This window comes from Penicillium hispanicum, assembly GCF_028827665.1.
Source record: "Penicillium hispanicum strain IBT 35686 chromosome Unknown utg000008l_segment0_segment0, whole genome shotgun sequence".
Classification (NCBI taxonomy): domain Eukaryota; kingdom Fungi; phylum Ascomycota; class Eurotiomycetes; order Eurotiales; family Aspergillaceae; genus Penicillium; species Penicillium hispanicum.
The window spans coordinates 1,381,286-1,399,860 of NW_026623200.1; the positions used below are offsets into that span (position 1 = coordinate 1,381,286).

The 18,575-nt window shown below is 53.4% G+C and overlaps 6 protein-coding genes across 6 annotated transcripts; 4 read left to right on the top strand and 2 right to left on the bottom strand.

Moving 5' to 3' along the window:
- Positions 1 to 141: 141 nt before the first annotated feature.
- On the top strand, positions 142 to 2,109 carry N7459_009359 (putative amino acid transporter; the record flags this gene model as incomplete). Its single annotated transcript, XM_056948527.1, has 5 exons — positions 142 to 742; positions 788 to 1,101; positions 1,155 to 1,301; positions 1,366 to 1,631; positions 1,686 to 2,109. 5 exons carry the CDS (start codon positions 142 to 144, stop codon positions 2,107 to 2,109), a joined length of 1,752 nt encoding a protein of 583 aa, XP_056795752.1.
- Positions 2,110 to 2,910: 801 nt separating this feature from the next.
- N7459_009360 (uncharacterized protein) lies at positions 2,911 to 5,327 on the top strand (the record flags this gene model as incomplete). Its single annotated transcript, XM_056948528.1, has 6 exons — positions 2,911 to 2,961; positions 3,041 to 3,209; positions 3,265 to 3,372; positions 3,559 to 3,690; positions 3,741 to 3,783; positions 3,839 to 5,327. 6 exons carry the CDS (start codon positions 2,911 to 2,913, stop codon positions 5,325 to 5,327), a joined length of 1,992 nt encoding a protein of 663 aa, XP_056795753.1.
- Positions 5,328 to 7,720: 2,393 nt separating this feature from the next.
- N7459_009361 (uncharacterized protein) lies at positions 7,721 to 7,965 on the bottom strand (the record flags this gene model as incomplete). Its single annotated transcript, XM_056948529.1, has 2 exons — positions 7,721 to 7,817; positions 7,862 to 7,965. The coding sequence occupies 2 exons, from the start codon at positions 7,963 to 7,965 to the stop codon at positions 7,721 to 7,723; spliced, it is 201 nt and encodes a 66-aa protein (XP_056795754.1).
- Positions 7,966 to 10,581: 2,616 nt separating this feature from the next.
- N7459_009362 (uncharacterized protein) lies at positions 10,582 to 10,872 on the top strand (the record flags this gene model as incomplete). The annotated part of the gene is made up of 2 exons (XM_056948530.1): positions 10,582 to 10,731; positions 10,789 to 10,872. The coding sequence occupies 2 exons, from the start codon at positions 10,582 to 10,584 to the stop codon at positions 10,870 to 10,872; spliced, it is 234 nt and encodes a 77-aa protein (XP_056795755.1).
- A 2,326-nt stretch (positions 10,873 to 13,198) lies between these two features.
- N7459_009363 (putative sterol glucosyltransferase) lies at positions 13,199 to 16,094 on the bottom strand (the record flags this gene model as incomplete). The annotated part of the gene is made up of 6 exons (XM_056948531.1): positions 13,199 to 13,401; positions 13,465 to 14,114; positions 14,183 to 14,957; positions 15,009 to 15,166; positions 15,227 to 15,917; positions 15,986 to 16,094. 6 exons carry the CDS (start codon positions 16,092 to 16,094, stop codon positions 13,199 to 13,201), a joined length of 2,586 nt encoding a protein of 861 aa, XP_056795756.1.
- A 381-nt stretch (positions 16,095 to 16,475) lies between these two features.
- N7459_009364 (uncharacterized protein) lies at positions 16,476 to 17,854 on the top strand (the record flags this gene model as incomplete). The annotated part of the gene is made up of 2 exons (XM_056948532.1): positions 16,476 to 16,762; positions 16,822 to 17,854. 2 exons carry the CDS (start codon positions 16,476 to 16,478, stop codon positions 17,852 to 17,854), a joined length of 1,320 nt encoding a protein of 439 aa, XP_056795757.1.
- Positions 17,855 to 18,575: the final 721 nt, after the last annotated feature.

Here is an 18,575-nt window from a genome sequence, read left to right on the forward strand (position 1 = left end):
AACCACTGGCTGAGCGTGCCTGAAAGTGCCGAAGAACGGAATTGCTCCGCACTGTTGACCCCGTTATCGATAAGTATCACGTGCGCGCTCGGACGCTGGCTTCAAAGAGATCGGGCCACCCTCTCTTCTTCCTCATCAACAATGCCCGGGGATGAGAGTCACCGCGATGCCCTAACTGGCCAGTATGATCATTCTCAGTATGATCAGAATGATCATCAAGCTCAGTCCCTGCTCTCATCACCTTCTGAAGAGCCGGATGATCCCATGGTTCGCTCCGGCTCGCCCACTTCGCCCCCGGAGCCTGCACCCAACACCAATACCAGACATGCGAAACGCCAATCCTCAATATCTCACCCGTCGCTCGATGGCCAGCGACGTATACCTCGCACCACCAACCGTGTTCGCTTTAATTTGGAACCAGAGCCCTATGAGGAAGACCAGCGCTTGAACGATCGTTCGAGCAGCCCCGATAGCCCCAATGACGCATTATGGCTGAATGAAGAAGATTATGAGCTCGACAACCCAGACGCGTCAGGAAATCGACACGCTGGACAATCCATACCTCTCTTGACGAACATTGAAGCCCCCAGTGTGACGCTTGCGACATCCGAGGACTTCTTTCCCGAAGACCATCTTGAAAATGCACGGCCCAGGAGTGGCCTCAAGATGGCTTTTATGAACATGGCCAACAGCATCATCGGAGCTGGGATTATTGGGCAACCATATGCCCTTCGCCAGGCTGGTATGGTCACGGGTATACTCCTATTGACAGCTTTGACCGTGACAGTGGATTGGACCATCCGTCTCATTGTGATCAACTCTAAGCTAAGTGGGGCAGACTCCTTCCAAGCCACGATGCAATATTGCTTCGGGAAGAGTGGCCTCGTGGCTATCTCCGTTGCACAGTGGGCTTTCGCCTTTGGTGGTATGGTTGCCTTTTGCATCATTGTCGGTGATACCATCCCCCGCGTTCTAGGAGCTTTGTTCCCATCCCTTCGGGACATGTCCTTCTTATGGCTGCTTACTGATCGACGGGCGGTGATTGTGCTTTTTGTCCTGGGTGTCTCCTATCCCCTCTCACTTTACCGGGACATTGCAAAGGTAAAACTTCTCTACCTTGACTCTGCAATTCATACCGACTGACGAGGGACTAGTTAGCAAAAGCGTCGGCGCTGGCATTGGTCAGTATGATAATCATTGTAGTGGCAGTCATCACGCAAGGCTTTCGTGTCCCAGCAGAATCTCGTGGCGAATACAAGAGTTATCTCGTCATCAACTCGGGCTTTTTCCAGGCTGTGGGGGTGATCTCCTTTGGTGCGTGACCCCATTCCAATTGGCCTGGACATAGTTGCTAATATACTTCAGCATTTGTTTGCCGTATGTTGCTTGGTTTCCATTGATAGAGCTGTTGCTAACCCCCCTCCAGATCACAATAGTCTTCTGATATATGGATCGTTGAAGAAGCCTACGCTCGATCGCTTTGCCCGGGTCACCCACTACTCCACAGCGGTGTCATTAGTCATGTGTTTGGCGATGGGTATTGCAGGCTTTCTTTCGTTTGGTTCGAAGACCCAGGGCAATGTGCTCAACAATTTTCCATCCAACAACATCATGGTGAACATAGCTCGACTGTGAGGACCATTCCCGCGATTCTGGTCAATTAATTTGCTACTAACTCAACGCAGTTGCTTCGGCTTGAATATGCTGACGACTTTACCGCTGGAGGCTTTTGTCTGTCGTTCGGTCATGACGACCTACTACTTCCCGGACGAGCCCTTTCACCCCAACCGACACTTGATCTTCACGACCTCCTTGGTCATAACGTCTATGATCTTGGCATTGATAACATGCGATCTTGGCAGTGTCTTTGAGCTGATCGGGGCTACAAGTGCCGCGGCCCTGGCATACATCTTCCCTCCACTCTGCTACATCCAACTTAGTAGAGCCAACCGGCGTGAGAAAATCCCAGCCTACGTATGCGTGGGATTTGGAATGATCGTCATGGGCGTAACTGTTGTGCAAGCAGTTGCCAAAATAATTCGCAGTACGTCCACCATGTTTCTATCCAGTCTAGGGTCATGCCTATTCCTAACTTGGAAGTTCAGATGATGGCGAAGGCCATACTTGCGCGGTCCCCTGAGACCCCGGCTCCTCTTCGGCGTTCAACTTGCATTCATAGATTCAAGCATTTGCACTGACCATCCGACTGTATATATATATTCTTGACCTGGTACATACGAAGCTCACTTGCCACAGTAGCATTTCCTTCCAGTGACTATCAGAGTGTCTATGCTGTTTCCTCCAAACTGTCTTTCACGTCAGGCATCTCTTGCGCAAGTCTGGTCCTTCATGATCTCGCTAAAAGGTGGATTATTGGGGGACTGGTAAGTGCGGGATGTTGGGCAATACAATTCAAACTCAAAGCTGAGGTGTTGCGATCCACCGCCACGGGATACATCTCAACGTACCCTGCGTCCCTCACCGGCAGGTTTCATGCCTTCTATCCGTCCCCCTTCCTACCTCTTCTCCCACAACCTTCATCCTCCTTCGTCCCCTTTCGCCCTCCCTGATCTTTATCCGCTGGTTCCCAGTTTCCACATCGCTCTCGTCTCTGCCCCTGTCGTTGCGCTCGGTGCTCCCACCGGTTTCGCAAGGCGTGGCTTCAGACAACACACTCGTTTTCATATTCAAGGCTCTGGACTTTTTGAGCAAGCATTCCCTACCATCATCCCCAGTCCTCCGCTCTCTCGGGAGTTCATCTTCAACCCACCGTTCTCGTGCAAACCACGCGTTGGCCATTCAACGGATCGCCCGCCACATCACGTACTGGGACCAGGGTAGCAACTCTGTCTCATATTCAAGATCTCGGCCCCGCCCCTCTTTGTTTTGACTACGAAAAGTGGTTGCAACATGGAGTCGGAAAAATCTGAAAGGGATGAGCTTTTGAACAAGCTGCAGATGGTATGATTGCCTCTCATGGGGTCTCGGCGCGTCCGCCAGTTTCTTCGATGACTGCTCTGCTGATCTCCTTCTCCAACAGGCGGACCTGGGCACTGCACGCCGCGAGAACATCTCCACTTTCGACGACCGCAAGAATATCCCAAGTGTGCGACTTGAGGATATCGAAGCCAGTCGCCAGTCAAACATCCCTGGTACCGCTGCACAGCGGCTAGCTTCAAAGAACAAGCTCAAGCTGACGGCTTGGGCGGGTATGTGCTCCGGCAGACATCTACTTACTGGGGGTATCGACTAACACTAGTCTAGATTTCCACAAAACTGTCACGGACACAGGTGGCCTTGAGGATCTTGAAGACCTCATGCGAGGCCAGAGCCACCGTGCTAATTTAGTTGCAGCAGTTCAAAGTTCCGGCGGTCAGTCATATGGACAAGTCAAAGACAAAGCTCTGCCAAAGAAAAACCACCCGTTTCCAGTCGCGTCGTCCGGACGTGGTGGTGGAATAGCTGGAACCCGCGGACGCAGTCACTTTTCTCCTCCCAGGTCAGTACTGAAATCTTCTTTACGGAACATTGCTCATTCGAAACGAAGGGCACCGAGAGCGGCATCTGTCAAGTCCACGGGATCGCGATCAACGATTTCATCCGCTCCTGCTAGACAAGACCCTGCACTAGACATCAACAATGACTCTTCTTCCAGCTCCAGGAAGTCTCGACGATCTAGCCGAGGCCACGGTAAGTGAAAAGGGAGGGTCTCAAGGAAGCACGATATTGACATCCTTTAGGAAGCAAGGGACCAGCCACCAGAGCCAGACGACCCGAACCCCTGTGAGTAACAGCTACTTCTTGTATGTCGATTGCAATATCATTCTGACCCTATTAGTAGGGAGGATTTCTCCCGAAAGATCACTTCGCCAGAACAGTTCTTGGCCGCGGCTCGGAAGACCATGGGCACTGCCTTGACCTCGTCCGGACTACCTGCCACACCACCCAGTCGAGCGTTTTCTACCGCAGCTGCTGGCCAAGAAAAGCGTCCGCCAGCCTCTTACAGGCCGGAGATCACAATCCCTGTGTCCACCCCCGTCGTCACCGAGACGCCCACCGGTCAGCCCGCAGCCTTGGCTCAGGCAGTTGCGGATACCCCAACCCCGTCACCACGTCTTGTCCCGCTGGAAAAGACAGCAGCGTTCAAGAGACCTACCAAGCCGGCAACGCTTACGCCAACCCCAATCGTCAAGCTTCCCGGGCCTCCAGAACCGAAAGCCCCCAAAATTCCGGTGGGGGGCGAACTACTGACCAGCGAAGCAAAGAATGCTAGTGAAATCAAGAAGCCGGAGTCAACCGAACTGCTTGTTGATCTAGGTGCTGCACCTGAAGAACACAAGGCTCCAGATCCGTGGAAATTCCTTATGAGCCCTGGCCAAGCACAGCTGCAGGGACTTGAATTCGCCAAAGAAGCTGGTGAGGATGATTTGCCTAAGGAGCCCCTGGCCGACAAAAAAGTCGACTTGCCGGGTGCAGACCAGCAGGCTAGTGCAGCTGAAGCGGCCAGCAACCCACTTTTGCAGGTGGTCGGCGAGCTCATTGAGTCGCATTATGAAGAAATGTCGCGCGACCTTCAACACCGACTGGAGAATGAGAAAAAGCGAATGCTGGATAGCTTTGTCAAGCGCTTTGAACAGACCAGCGAACTGGCTGCAGTGTCACGGGGGGCTTCTACTCCCGTGAAAGGGCTGTTAGAACAAGAGACCACACCCCGACCGTCGTCGACCGGCCAGCCTGTCCCCGTGACAGAGCCCCCAGTCCAGGACTGGCTGAAGCGGGCAATCGCCGCCGCGGCCACCCCCGTTCAGGACCGCGACAGCTTCAAAGAGTACCGGTCCCCCGAAAAAACACCATCCTCCGGCGAGTCCGCGCGCGAGAAGTCGACTGGTGGCCAAGACCACATGCTCTCGCCTCTCAAGAGCGGCGGCTCCGAATTCATGCCGCCCTTTGAATCGCTTCGAGTGTCCGAGTCTCCCAAGCGCCCGACGCCTGCCTCTTCTCTTCCCATGGAGCCAAAGATCAATCCACTGTCACTGTCAATTCATGCAGCTCCGTGGCCACCGTACCGTCCTGGCGCAGTCAAAGTCATTGGGCCTCAGCCGTTCGTTCCAAGAAGCGCACTCAGTCATGTAGTCACCGAGATGCCGGCCTCGCTTACTACCAGACCTTCGAATGTGCCGACAGGTCTTCGCTCCGTGTCCACGAGCATCCACGCGCCTCCCCGTCCGACGCAACCCAAGACCGAACCGTCGCAGAGTCGCGAAGCGGAAGAAGCTGTGTCGAAGGTCAGGGTCATCGGACCTGCGCCATGCAAGCCGCGCAAGTAGGGTGCTTGCTCTTCCGCTCAGATCTTCGTCCTGTGGATGAGACACTAAGACTGGGTTGCATTTCCTATGCCCAGGAATCCGCAGAAAAGGGATGGGAGAGCTCAAAAGTTCATTTTTTTTTAGTGTGAGAGTAGATACCAAATGGGATATGATTTATCTCGATTCGTAGGAACTGCAGTATCAGTATCTCCTTGCGAGGAACCTTCCATCTCAACATTCCAAGCCTGAAGCCATGCCTTGGGCTTCTCCCTGTTCCAGCACTAGGGGACTAGCCACGAATTGCTAGCACACAACGATAATGCAAGCAACATAGAAACTTGGTTTCTGACGCAGAATCATACTTGTCACGCAGATCAGCTCTGGATGACAGCAGAATATGAAATCTAGATACGTAGATTTTCGCCAGGCAATCAAACGTATGACGCAGTACTTTTTTTTTTCTTTTCTTTTTACCGGATGTATGTTTGAGTTCCCCGGCGATCGCACTATGTTTATCAAGGCCCAGAGGCGAAATTTTTCCGGGCACCATACCGCTGGAAATGAGCTATCACATCGCAACGGTGTTCTGTTGTGCCGCGTTGTTCCCGTTCCACCTTTAGGGTCGGGTTTGAAATGCCAGTGGATTGATCTTCATACCCGAACTGCGTGGGAAGTGCCGTCATTGTGGAACCGCTTCTGCGGCGGCCGCCAGTAGCCCTAGAAAGGCGGATAACAACCTAGAGCTCACGAGAGTACCGAAAAGACCCTTGCGACGTCAAAAAAAGGCATATCCTAGATAAGTTATTTTCTAGCGCTCAATCACAGATTCTACAGAGGGTTGAAGCCGGAGAACATCGGTCGGGGAGCCCAGTGTGGAGGGGCATACACCCATGATCCACGAGCCGGCAGGCTTTTACGTTGTTTCTTTTTTTTTTTTTTCTTTTTTTTCCTCTCTTTGGTCCTTGGTCTCCCCTTTCCTGGCTAGTGATCGATCGAGGCTGACGAACTCATAAGCCCCAGGGGCGGGTAGGCTATCAGCGACCAATAATAGTCCATCGTGAAACGGAACGGCCAAGAACGTCTTGGGACTCCCGGGCTCCACCATTTAATACACGTTGGACACTCGTGAGAATACGAGGATATAGACGCTATATGCGGGTTTCCCATCGGGAAAACACTGATGCATTAGAGGTCACGTCAAGCCAGGTACCGTGCCCCTAACCTGTAGCTGCTAGGGTAAAGGGGGGGATTGAACAAGGCTCCAGGATTCCCTATTATGTTCGATTATCTGACCATTTCGTACTTTTTTCTGTTCCGTTCTTAATTTTTTTCTTTTTCTTTCGCCTTTTGTGTTGTGCCAAACCATCGCCCTATACACCATATAATACGACCATATCCAGTTATTCACTATGCTCGCTTGGGCTTATTAAGGCTGTGCTGTGGTACCTAGGTACCTAATCTTTGGAATCGTGCAGACTAGGACCAAAACATTTTGCGAGGATGGAAATGTCGGCTGCAGGAACAGTCTGTCCTGTATTGACAATCATGTTTTCTTACCTAGGTATATATACATAAATAAGTCTGGCAGAATCAATACATTTTACATGACCATATACAGATTTCATAGAAAGGCGCAGGTCGGCTAGATGGGACCGATGGGGCAGAAGCACCTAGCACAGCTGTCGGTTTGTTTTCCCCGTTCCCCTTTCTTTTTTTTCTTCTTTTTTGCCTTCCTCGCCGCGGTGGCCAGTGCATATCTGCTGGATTTTATAGGCTGAGTTGCCGGATTTGGGAACCGGGTTCTACTGGTCTTGCAAGACCTAGGGACTCGAAATCCTTAGCGCGTTGGGGACCCGCACTGCGAGGTTGCCTCGAGCCCTATCTGCTGGTTTTGCTCAGCTCGGCATCGAAAATCCCCGTTCTTTGCAGTCCCAGGGCGGCGTTAAATAGCTCGGAGTCCCTTTTCTGCTGAGGCATTGTACATCAACTCACCCTGACATTTCAGTTGACCTCGACGAGCAAGTAGCCTCTATTGGCAGCATGTCTATATCTTGGAACGAGCTTTGGGTAGCGCACTGGCAAGCAATGGTTACTACCATTGCCATGGCTGGCCTTGCCCTAATCCTGAGCCGTGGGATACCCCCAAGAAGGTCGCAGAGACCGGTACGATCTGACGCCTGCTAGCCTCGAGACAACGACTCGCTCACCACTTTTGCCAATTCCTCGCAGGAGACCATCGCTACGATCCGCCCGGTGCAAATGAGCACGAGACCGGTTACGTCGAGCCTCCGCAGACGCAAGCCTTGGACATGGAAGGGTGAGAGCTATCCCGAGATACCATGGCCACCATGCTAATTTACTCTAGACGAATAGGCGTGTCCACCGCAGGACTCGACGTTCGTTGGTTCCAAGATTTAGAGGCAGTCCGACGCAGCAGCCCGGCGGATGAAGAGACGGCCGAGGTCATTCAAGATGCACTGAGGGTAGCGTGCAAGGTTTCCTCGGGCGCGCCTAGCGGCGATCGAGGTTACTGTCTTGCGACCGGTTATACTCACGTTGAGGCGCGAATGACTAGGTCGTCGGGTATTAACTCGGCGAGGGTGGCTACGGCGACGATGATGGAGAGGACGGTGGAGTGTGCAATCTTGTGGGATGGCATGTAAAAGGAGGATAATCAGGCCGGTATATATTTTCTGTAGCAGAACTGAATAGTGTCGATACATTGACCGTCATGTCCAGGCATGGGTGACTCATTCCGCATGCTACGCGAGACCAGCACTGATCGTGGAGTCTAACATTCACACTTGTCTGTTAGCAGATGACATGCACCTTCATCAAGTTCAACATGGAACCAGGGGAGATACTCGACCAAGGACGCTCACCAACACTACATGGTAGAGATGGACAAATGCGCTTCCGGGAGTGGGAAACACGCAGGCACCAGCTATTTCTCCCAGGAGAGAGAAAACAGCCAGGGTGTTCTTTCCCTGATCAAAACAGGCAACGGGGAGTGATGTGTGCACGCGCCTATACGCGTCTCCATGACGATCTGAACAGCACCGAGACGGGCCCGGCAGGGTCTGGTTGCCCGGGAACTGCGCAAAGAAGCGGCGGAGCTTACGTCCATTGTGGCGAAGCAGGACCAGAGCCTCTCAATAGTAACTCCATGGATGGAATGGGAACGAAAGAGAGAGAAAGGAGAATGGAGAGAGAACAGGTATCCGCTGCCGCGACCATTCATCACGGCACTCCGGTCTGTCGGAGACAACCTGGAAATTAGCCTTGGGGGCTTCTGATCTGCGGCGGCGCTGTGCCCAATCATGGCATTGACTCATCGAGGCTAATGCAATACCTGTCATTTCACAAGTATCAGGGCCGACCCGGTATGTTGCGAGTCCACGGGGGTGCAATCTTGATAGAAAATCGGGGTCACGCCTGAAATGCTCCATCACAGCTCGGTGGGCGCGCTAAAGATCTTCAACTTTGCCCTACGCGGTTCGGGCGATCGTCCCAAGAGTTGCGCAGCATGGGGGCCAGGACTTGCATCACGCCGAGTCGTTTCAGTCGATGCGGCAGGCAAGAAACGAGGCGTTTAGCGCTAGAGGCCGACCCTGTTCTCTCTCCCTCGACAACGGGGGGGGGGCGGAGATTACTCTCTCGTGCAAGGCGGATCCACCAATCGATCATCGCAGCTCTCGCTGTCGTGCTCGAGGGCGTATGTGATGCTGTGTGTATTATCCCACGAGCGAGACTCTCTCATAGGTTGCCAAAAACCACTGCCGGCAGTAGTGGATAAGCGAAGCATTCGCAATGATGCATGGATCCTTCCAGTTGTAACAGTCCAATCACGACCATATGTACGCAATATTATGAGGGATGGCTGCCTCCACGAAGAGCAATGTGATGCTCAGCGTTATCAAAAGCTCAGGAACCAGTACATCCGTTGCCCTCACCGCTATTTCCATCATCAGATGAATGTCTGCCAGCTTTAGTCCGAGATTATTTGTTTACTCAACCGCCGCCGAACAGCGCTGCTCGTCCAACGGAATGTCGACTTCTGGACCCAGTAAAGGGGCTGGGATGAATTGTGCATCTGTTACGACTCAGTGCCCGGCTATGTTCTAGCATGCCCGGGACCGATATAAGTAGCGCGCATCGTTAGGCTTAGGTGAACCACGCCTAAGTCCTAACAGCATCACTTCACGTTTGAAGAAGGAAATTTTCGGACTCAGATAGAATTCTACAGATTAGGCAATTCTCCGTCGCTCGTTCAGACTAACTAGCTATGGTATTTCCGTCTCGCCGCTGTCGCAAGCAAAGAGGATTCAGACAAGATAAAGAAAATTCTGCGATGAGTCAAGGCTAAGAATTAAAATTAAAACATAGAAGATGACCGTCGCCGGTATGCATATACACGGCTCCGTCCAGGCTATACACGAGGACCAGAAGAGCACGCCTGGGATAAATGCAATGAATCTTGTCGCACAAGGAAAATCGAATGCGCCGTGTTGGTGGTTTTGGTCCTCGTTGTCATCCAGTTAGGGCTCGGCAGGATTGAGGCGGTTTCCTAGCGCCCGCGCACTTTGGGTGTATAGTTTGGCCCGTGGGCCCGATCGTCCATGTATACAGCGTGAAAATGACTCTCTCCCAAGCCACGCTGTTGAACAAGCTCACCCATGAACGTACAGTGGGAGAAATTGGCGTGGGCCTGCCACTTCATCTGGTAGTCGGCTCAACAAACTGACCTCTGTTGTCGAGGGGGTTGTGCGGAAATAGTTTCGTGCACGTTCATCGCTCCATGCACGGCCCCAAATTGGACGTATGTAGATCAAGGTCCAGTTCGGCAAATCTCATGGCGGAAGGGCTGGGCAGGTACGTGGAGCGAGTTCCCAAGCCCCCCCCCCCTCCCCCCAAAGGAGGGAAATGCAAGAGGAAATCCGGAGCCTGCGGGCGTACCGTACCTATTTCGACCAGTCTAGGTCATCGCCAACCTAGACTCGAGACCGACGACGATAGGGCCGGGAAAGATGCAGCAGTCCCACTTGGCCACTCGCAGGAGCACGTCTTGACAGGAGGAGCAACTTGACTCCTTGCCCTCAGCTCAAGGATCAGCAGTATCCGACTCGATCGGGATTCCGTGAAAGATCATGGTCATGAAAGGTGGAAGCTGAGACCTTTTAAAGCAGGAGACCTCCCCTTCTCCCTCTAATGTAGAATCTCCAAGCTCTTCATTGCGCGGCGCTATTCCTCTACCTGATATCTGGCCTTGGACACGATGGTGTTTTTGGCCGATTTTTACCAGTCGTATCCATACCTGATCAACACCATTGGGGTCGGCGTCATGACCGTCATTTTCATCTGTCTTCGGTCCCGTCTGGAAAGAGACGGCGGAAACGACGAGGAGCTTTCCAGCCAGGTCAATGCGGTATGATCACTGCTTCAATGGGTGTCTTCGATGGCTAATTCATGCTGGACAATCTAGGATCACAGCATCCGCATCCACAGCTGGTCCTTCGACGCACCGCCGATACGGCGGCGTACCGCTGGCCAGAGACGAAAGCTCTAACGTCCCGATCGACGACGTACTCATCTCCGACAACTGGACCCACTCGGAGGAAGGCCTGGCGTTTTGTTCGCGGAGGTGAAGGAATACTGCGGAGAGCGGACCTGATATCAGGATGCGGTACCCGGGACTTGAGTCGCTGGTCGCTGGCGATGTATACACCAGGGTTCCATTGTTTTATTAGTTGGTTGACATGGATAGCGCGGATACTCCCATGCTTTGTTACTACCCGGCGCTACGGGGATTTGGCCACAATATGACTTGCAGCCACGCTGGACGGCTGTGTACCGATCAGTCCAACCCGCATATATCCATGGATAGTTCTGGATCCTTTCAATGATACTCCCCTTCAAGTGATCCACAGACGCAGAACAGCGCGCTGCACGGTGTCATCCTAACCCCCATTCCCTGGACGACGCAAACGAGGACAACAGTAAGCGATAGCACAGTCGGGTCCACTGATCGTCACAGGTGGTGGGGCCAGAGACTGCCCAACACCGTGGGCAGCCCTTGAAAATGCGATGCAGGGCGAAACTCCCGTAGTGGAGCAGGGCGATGCGTCGATGTGCCAACGGTGCGTGATCGCACATCCGCGTCGAACGCTGCTCGGAAATAATCTCACTCAACCCGGCCCGAGAGAAGTGGGCAATTCCCGGGGGAATGGGATGGTGGCTGAAAATACGAACGACTAAAGGGCTCTCGTTAGGAACCACGATTGCAATCTGGACTGGGTGGATTGACGCAGGCACCACTCCAATCAGATCACCGCGCACCTTATCCTGGTCCAGCAAGACGACGGCAACTGAACGCGCATCCCCTTGGATGGACTAGAATCCTCGTGGCTATCGCATGGGGTCCTGTTCTGCCTTCCTCGGCTCGAAGGAGAAGGAGAACCAAGATGGGTCGCGATCGCTGCAGAAGCCAGATGGGTCAGGATCTGCGCAGAGCACTGGTCAAAAAAAAAAAAAAAAAAAAAAAAAAAAAAAAAAAAAACTTTTCCGCTCAAGGATCGCCTCAGGATCAGGTCCACTCAACCCATTTAGGACCAGCAGTCATGGAAATTTCATCGTCGTCCTAATCTGACGCCTGGCCTGGTCTGATTTCGATTTCATAAGCATCGGATATACCGCCCAATCAAATCGGATTCTTCCGGAAAGACCTAATCTATAGAGTCGTCTGTGCCTGAGGCATCTCCCCGTTGAGCCGCACAGCGCTTGCCTTCTTTGCCCTTCCCTCCCTCTCCAGCGCCCATTAACCGATCCCTCTGTTGGTCCTTCGATCGGTTCTGTATTAGGTGTGTGGATTTTGTTCCTAATCTCTGGTCAGAATGCTTATATCTCAGCTTCCTAGAGACTGCAGTCGACACAACACTCACTTCCAATCGGAAATGAGTGCTGGCTTGATCGTCACGACCTCTGCGGTCTGCGGCCACGGAGACCCTGGATCCCAAGCTCAAAGCATGTCTAGCTGGCATTGCCAAAGGCCCTACAGGAAATCCACTTGAGTCCACTCCCAGGGAGGCAGAGCGGAAGAAAACGCCTTGCAGAAAAGAGGGACAGTCCAGGTTCGTGGAAAGCCAGTCGTCCCCAGGGACTCTGACAAGACCATGACATGGATCAACCGATACAAAGCCATCGGGGACACCACCGTCCAATTCGATCCCTACCAGTGCTTCCCTTCCGTGGGCTGCGATACGATTTCTGCTACAGGTATGCAAGAGCGACACCCTGCGCTTTGAGTCTACCGCACAAGGCCTGGAGTCAGTGTCGCTAATGTTCGCTCGGTAGGCGGCTTCCGAGGCTCTCTACTTACAAACGGGGTCAATCATCTAATCTGAACTGAACCACGGAGGATTCTCGAGGAATGTACAGCTGGGCCACCCTCCGAGGGAATGATCAGAGAACGGCTACGTGGACGCCGATACCGTTCACAACGTCGCTTATACTGAAAAGCTGCGACCGGGCGGTGGGAGCCTGCCTTTCTCAGCGTCGTGCTCCGAATTTGGATGCTAGCTGCAAGGCTGCAGAGGGGATTCCAAGGTTTTCTCTGTTGTTATATCGAGAGACCTTGTGCTATATATATTTTAGAATTCGAGCTAGTGTATGTTCAGAAAGGAAAGACTGAGGACTGTTGAGCACGCAAGGAATGACTTGGCCATTTGATATTTGCATTAATCGACAATATACTTCAGATTTCCTGTTTGATGACGGATTTCTTGTTTGATGATGTCTGATCTGGGTCTCTTTCTTCCCCTGCCCTGACTGGGAGACAAGGTACCCCACACAATCTATCAAGTGATCCAAATAACAGCTGAATGATATGTGGAAGCCTATGGACTCATTGAGGACAACAGCGCATCAAAGACTTGCAGGATCTCCTGCTCTTCCTCCTGGGACAGCTCCATTCTGTGTGCGTGAGCATATCCGTCTCTCAGTCGTGCGGCAACAATCTCTTTCGGGGTTTTGGTCCTAAACGCAGCCTCGATGCTTTTCGAGATCCCATAGAATGGATACGCCACCAACCCGATTCCCGCTTGCATCCCCCGAGAAGGTTAGTCGCTGTGTATACCGATCTTCGGGAAGAGAAAGTGCTCACCGGAGGGCATCTTCGTGGCTAGGCCCAGAGTACCCCGAGCCAAACCCTTGACGGCCCCAGGCGTTCCCTCTTCCGCCAATCCCTTCAATGGCTTGGAGAAGAGGCCCGTCACGCCGTTCGTCATACCACCTACGAAGTTCTTGCCGCCGACCGCCACCCCGGACTTCCAGTCATGGACCGTCCCATAGTCCTTGACCTTCTCGCCGTATAGCTGAGGCGCTCTCCGGAAGCCCTCGGCCGCCGCATGGGGGATATCGACGATCACGCCACGGAAGTACGTGGCGGAGAATTTGCCGAACCCTGTCACAGCCGCTCCGGCCATGTTCCCGGCAGTCTCGAATGGATCTTGTCGTTGGTACTCACTTTGAGATCGCCGGATGGGTTGCCGAGACCCTTGCGGCTGGGTCTGATCATCCAACCCCGTTTTGTTAGTGCGCGAGCCCGATATGTCTGAGCTGGTTGATCGAGTGAGATCCTGCAAGCTTCCTGCCGAAGGTCGCGAGCGACCGCGCTGCAACTCCCGGTATGGACCGGTGAAGATCTCGCCTGTCGATCGCAGCATGTTCGATCCGGTTCCCGCCGCAGCCGAGAGGACTCCGGTTAGAGGATCCCAGCGCCGATTCACAATGATGATGGGATTGATATTGTAGCTTTGTGTTTCCGGTGGAAATCAGCACGGATCCATGTCAGAGCACAGAAGGGAAGCGCGAGCTCGTACCACTTAATGTTCTTCGCGTCGATCCTGCCGTGCTCGATCAAAATGCTCATCGCTGTCTTGGACAGGTGCATGGATCGCTTGCCCTTGCCATAGGTCCATACCGCAGCTTGGTCAGGCAGGACACTGCATCGCATACGGTCCAAGGGTAAATTGCGATGGAACGAGTCGACGGCTGCCTTGACGCCGGAATCGGATTGCATCTTGATTGAGATTTCCTGCGCGGCAACTAGTGCTTCTGGTGTGAGGCATAATTCAATTGCAGCAGCTAGATTCTGAGGATTCAGTGAGGCGTGTGGAATTGGTTCGGGGCCCGCGCCGGCTTTGGCGACCATGTTGCCCCAGAACGGTTGACTGAGTTCAGTCAGAAAAGGATATGGAAGATCGCGCACAGCAAGCAAAGGGTGGACATACTCTCCAAAGAATGGCACTATAGCGGTCGGCCGTCCGTTCAAAAGACCACAGGCGGTGGTTCCGGCTCCCCCATGGTGAACCACAGCAGCGACATGTTGAAAGAGCCAGTCATGCGGACAGTCGCCAATGTAGAAGACATTTGCATGTGCCGGGCCCGCCAGCTCGCTCCAGCCCTTTGAAACAATCGCACGCACGCCAGTCCTGGCGACCGCGGTAAGGACGGTGTCTATCAACCTCTGGGGATCGTCAACAACTATACTGCCAAAGCCGATGTATACAGGCGGCGCTCCGGCTTGCAAAAACTCCGCCAGTTCGGATGGCGGAGTATATGAGGATGGCTCTGCAAAGAAGAACCCGCACACGTCTGTTGAGATGTAAGTCTTTGGTGCTATAGTTCAAGACTGCCCGTACATACCGATGTGAGCGGGCCAATCGCGCGGCCTTGGGACCAGGCCAGGGGACCAGCAGTACGTCATTGGGATCTCTAGGACTTCCGCCAGACAGGGGCCTTCAGTCATAGGAACAGGGGCGAGATCTATCGAGGATCGCCACCGATTTATCACGTCTCCCAATCTAGGAGTGGATGTGAGCATTCTTGTCTCCTGACGCTTTACTGGGATCAATTTCACCTACCCTTGCCATGTGAGCCATTCCACGACGCCGTAGGACACCCAATTGGCGGTGCCTCTTTCCATCGACGCAGCATGTAAATTGGCAAGAGGATGGGGAAAGGCTCGGGTGCTGCTCCAAGGCATGGTAAACATCAAATGGACCGGGATCCCTAATGCCTGCGCACAGTGAACGTGAGCAAAACTGGGTGGGTTGGCAATGATAGCATCGGCGACAAATGGCTCCTGGGTGACGGGATCATCCTCGATACATGATTTCCAGCAGCCGTCCAGCATTTCTGCGACCATTTTCTGCTTCTTCTTGATCTCGCCATCACGCAGCGTCTGGATTTGCGGGATCAGACCCGGGTTTTTCACCATATATGCCATCAGCTGCGCCGGGTCGCCTCCGATAGGGAAGAATTCCAAGTAGGACTTTTTCATGAAGTCTTCAAAGACACCGTGAGTCGCGATGCGGATGCGATGGCCATGCCTCTGCAAGGCGTTCCCGAGTGCGATGAAGGGTTGCACATCTCCGCGACTGCCAACTATTTGAATCACAATATTCAATTTGATATCGCAGGACACCGCGTGTGTACTTTGAGCCTCACTATAGTCCGGTGGTGGGTTGAACAGGTCTTCTTCCTGCTGGTCGGCGATTTGAGCGAGTGATTTGGCGACCTTGGACTCCAGATTGATATCAATGCGACCATCCGCTGGGCGTCAATGTTAGCACTGTTACTACTCCACGACCGAGTCAGAGATGCCGGGTTGTTGCACCTACTATGGACATCCCCCGACTCCGCGGTCAGTTGATACTGCAGTTCAGGAGCATCCGCTGGGGAAGTCAATTCCGGCCGCGGGTTGCGGTCGGGCAGTGGAGGCTTCTCCATGTTGATAGTTGCGGTCGCAGTGGATCCTCATCCAGAAGAGAGAGATGGAGACGGAGGAAGATGGAAGATGGGCCAAGTGAAGGCCAGAACCATTCGTGCAGGAAGTGCCGTCCCGCGGAACGGCGCAGCTCAACTCAACTCAACTCCACGCATTCCACTGCAGGTGGCGAATCTCGTGGGCGCCCACGATAGCTCGTTCTCATAGGCTCTCAGCCAGATAGCGCCGTGACAAAGCTTCTTTAGTGGCAAGCGGGCCGTGCAATGTCGACCCCACGCTGTGGCTGTGCGCGCGGAGTGGGAATTGAATCAATCCAGTTTTATATCCATCTCGCGGCCCCGACCTCGCTCATCGCCCTTTTCGAGGTCTTGCTCCCTGCGGCAATGGAGGACCCCGTCCGCAACGGCGGGTATGGCTCCCAGTCCAGCCTGTCGCTGCCGCGGCTGGACGGATCGCAGGACGTCATTACGACCACGGCCCGGCGCCGGCTGCTGTTGATTTATATCCATGGCTTCAGGGGCTCGGAGGAGAGTTTCCGCGACTTTCCTGCCCACGTTCACGATCTGTTGACCGGCTTGCTGAGCGAGTCGCATGTGGTGTACACGCGCATCTATCCGCGATACAAGTCGCATGGCGAGATGCACCTGGCCGTCGACCAATTCAGCGCCTGGTATGTGCGATTCCGTCTAGATCCCCTCCATCTGGGACACGGACTGATCCCGATTGCAGGCTATCGCCGCATGAGGCGGATGACTTGGACGTCATCCTCTTAGGCCACAGTCTCGGCGGAATCTTGGCTGCAGACGTCGCGCTTCTGCAACGAGGCGCGCAACCCAGGCACCGTATTCTGGGGCTCGTGAACTTCGACGTTCCCTTTCTGGGGCTCCATCCTCGTGTGATTCCAACGGGGATCAAAAGTTTAGGGAAGAAGGATCCCGCGCCCGAAGACGTGCTGGCGAAAGAAGAAGAATCCGTAGGCCTGGAGCCGGTCTTCAAGCCTGCCACTCCCCGTCCCAACTTTAACCCTCCATTCAAGAATGACGTCCACCGCGAGGAACGGGGCCTGATTAAGGGCATGTTCCATTTCCTCAACAAGAATACGGAGAATCTCTCTCGGTCGATCTGTGACCGCGTCGTGTCGCAGTATCAATTTGCAGGCTGCGTCAACAATTACTCGGAGCTTCGGCGAAAGTACCGACTCCTGAGGGAATTGGAAGCAGCAGAATGCAGTCCCAATCGAGTGCGCTTCCTCAACTACTACACGGCAAGCACTGGTCGCCCACCCCGGAAAGACTCGAAAAAGTCCGACGTCGATCAGAACAAGGACAGAGAACTGGGGTCTACTGCGTCCAGCTCTACTTCTACTCTGGCAGCCAAAGAAGCCACGAATGGCAAGAATAATTCCCAAGCAGATCTCACGAGCATCGATTCGTCTACTTCACTCAGCCAGGAGAATAGCCGGCAGTCTTCGACGAATGCCTCCATCACGACCTCAGGTTCTGACCCCAGTTCTAATACCTCCATTTCCAAACAGAAACTCCGCAAGTTTATCCTGATGCCCTCGCACCACTGGAAGTGGGAGGACGATTCCCACTGGACACCAGTGGTCATGGAAGACATGGACGAGGTGACAGCGCATCAGTCCATGTTCATCCCTCAGGGCGCAAACTACGACCAGCTTGTTGGTGACTGCGTAGCCCTGGTTGAGCAATGGGTGCAGAACGATCTGAGTCGGCGGTTGCTCCAAGAAAGCCTCGACTAGAATTTTGATCATTTACATGATTGGTATCCCACTGCCACAGTGCGGGCGGTGCGTAGATCCCAGAGGCGACATTAGAGCCTGAGAACCCCGAGACGAACGATTCGGTCACTATGGATTCGCGCTGTCACTGGGGCGTTATAATCGGATAGTACAATATCAATATCCACTCGGGTGGAGATCGCTTTGGCTGTTCAGATATGCCTGTCCGAGGCCACGTCCTTCGGCCAGTAATTCCCCAGATCTCAGAATTTGGTGCATTCGTCGAATCCAGGACAAGTCCAGCGCTGTAAAGTGCCAAGGATAGCTTCGCAGTATCTCAGCTATGAACCTCTTCATTCTTGTCGCAGCTCATGCCGGACGGTAAAACCTCGAGATGGCCGTGAAAAATTTTTGTTCTATGCCGATTCCCTGATCTCCTCTCTCGCAAGCCATCAAACGGCGTTTGTTGCTGCTCGTCCAGCTGCAGTTCGCCCATCACGATGAACATCCATTAATGACTTCATGTCATCGAGAATTGAACTACTGTATTTGTTGCTATACTTGGCCATACCCACACATCGCTATGATTGAACGCGTGTTCCGCAGACCTGCGATGTTCGGACAAGACCCATCGATAATGCGGTTACATCCTGTGGTATGACCGAGTCCTAGATCTGCGCAATGATTCAAGTTTCTATCTGCTCTCCATAACTTCCACGCAAATCAGAAGTATTATACTCCG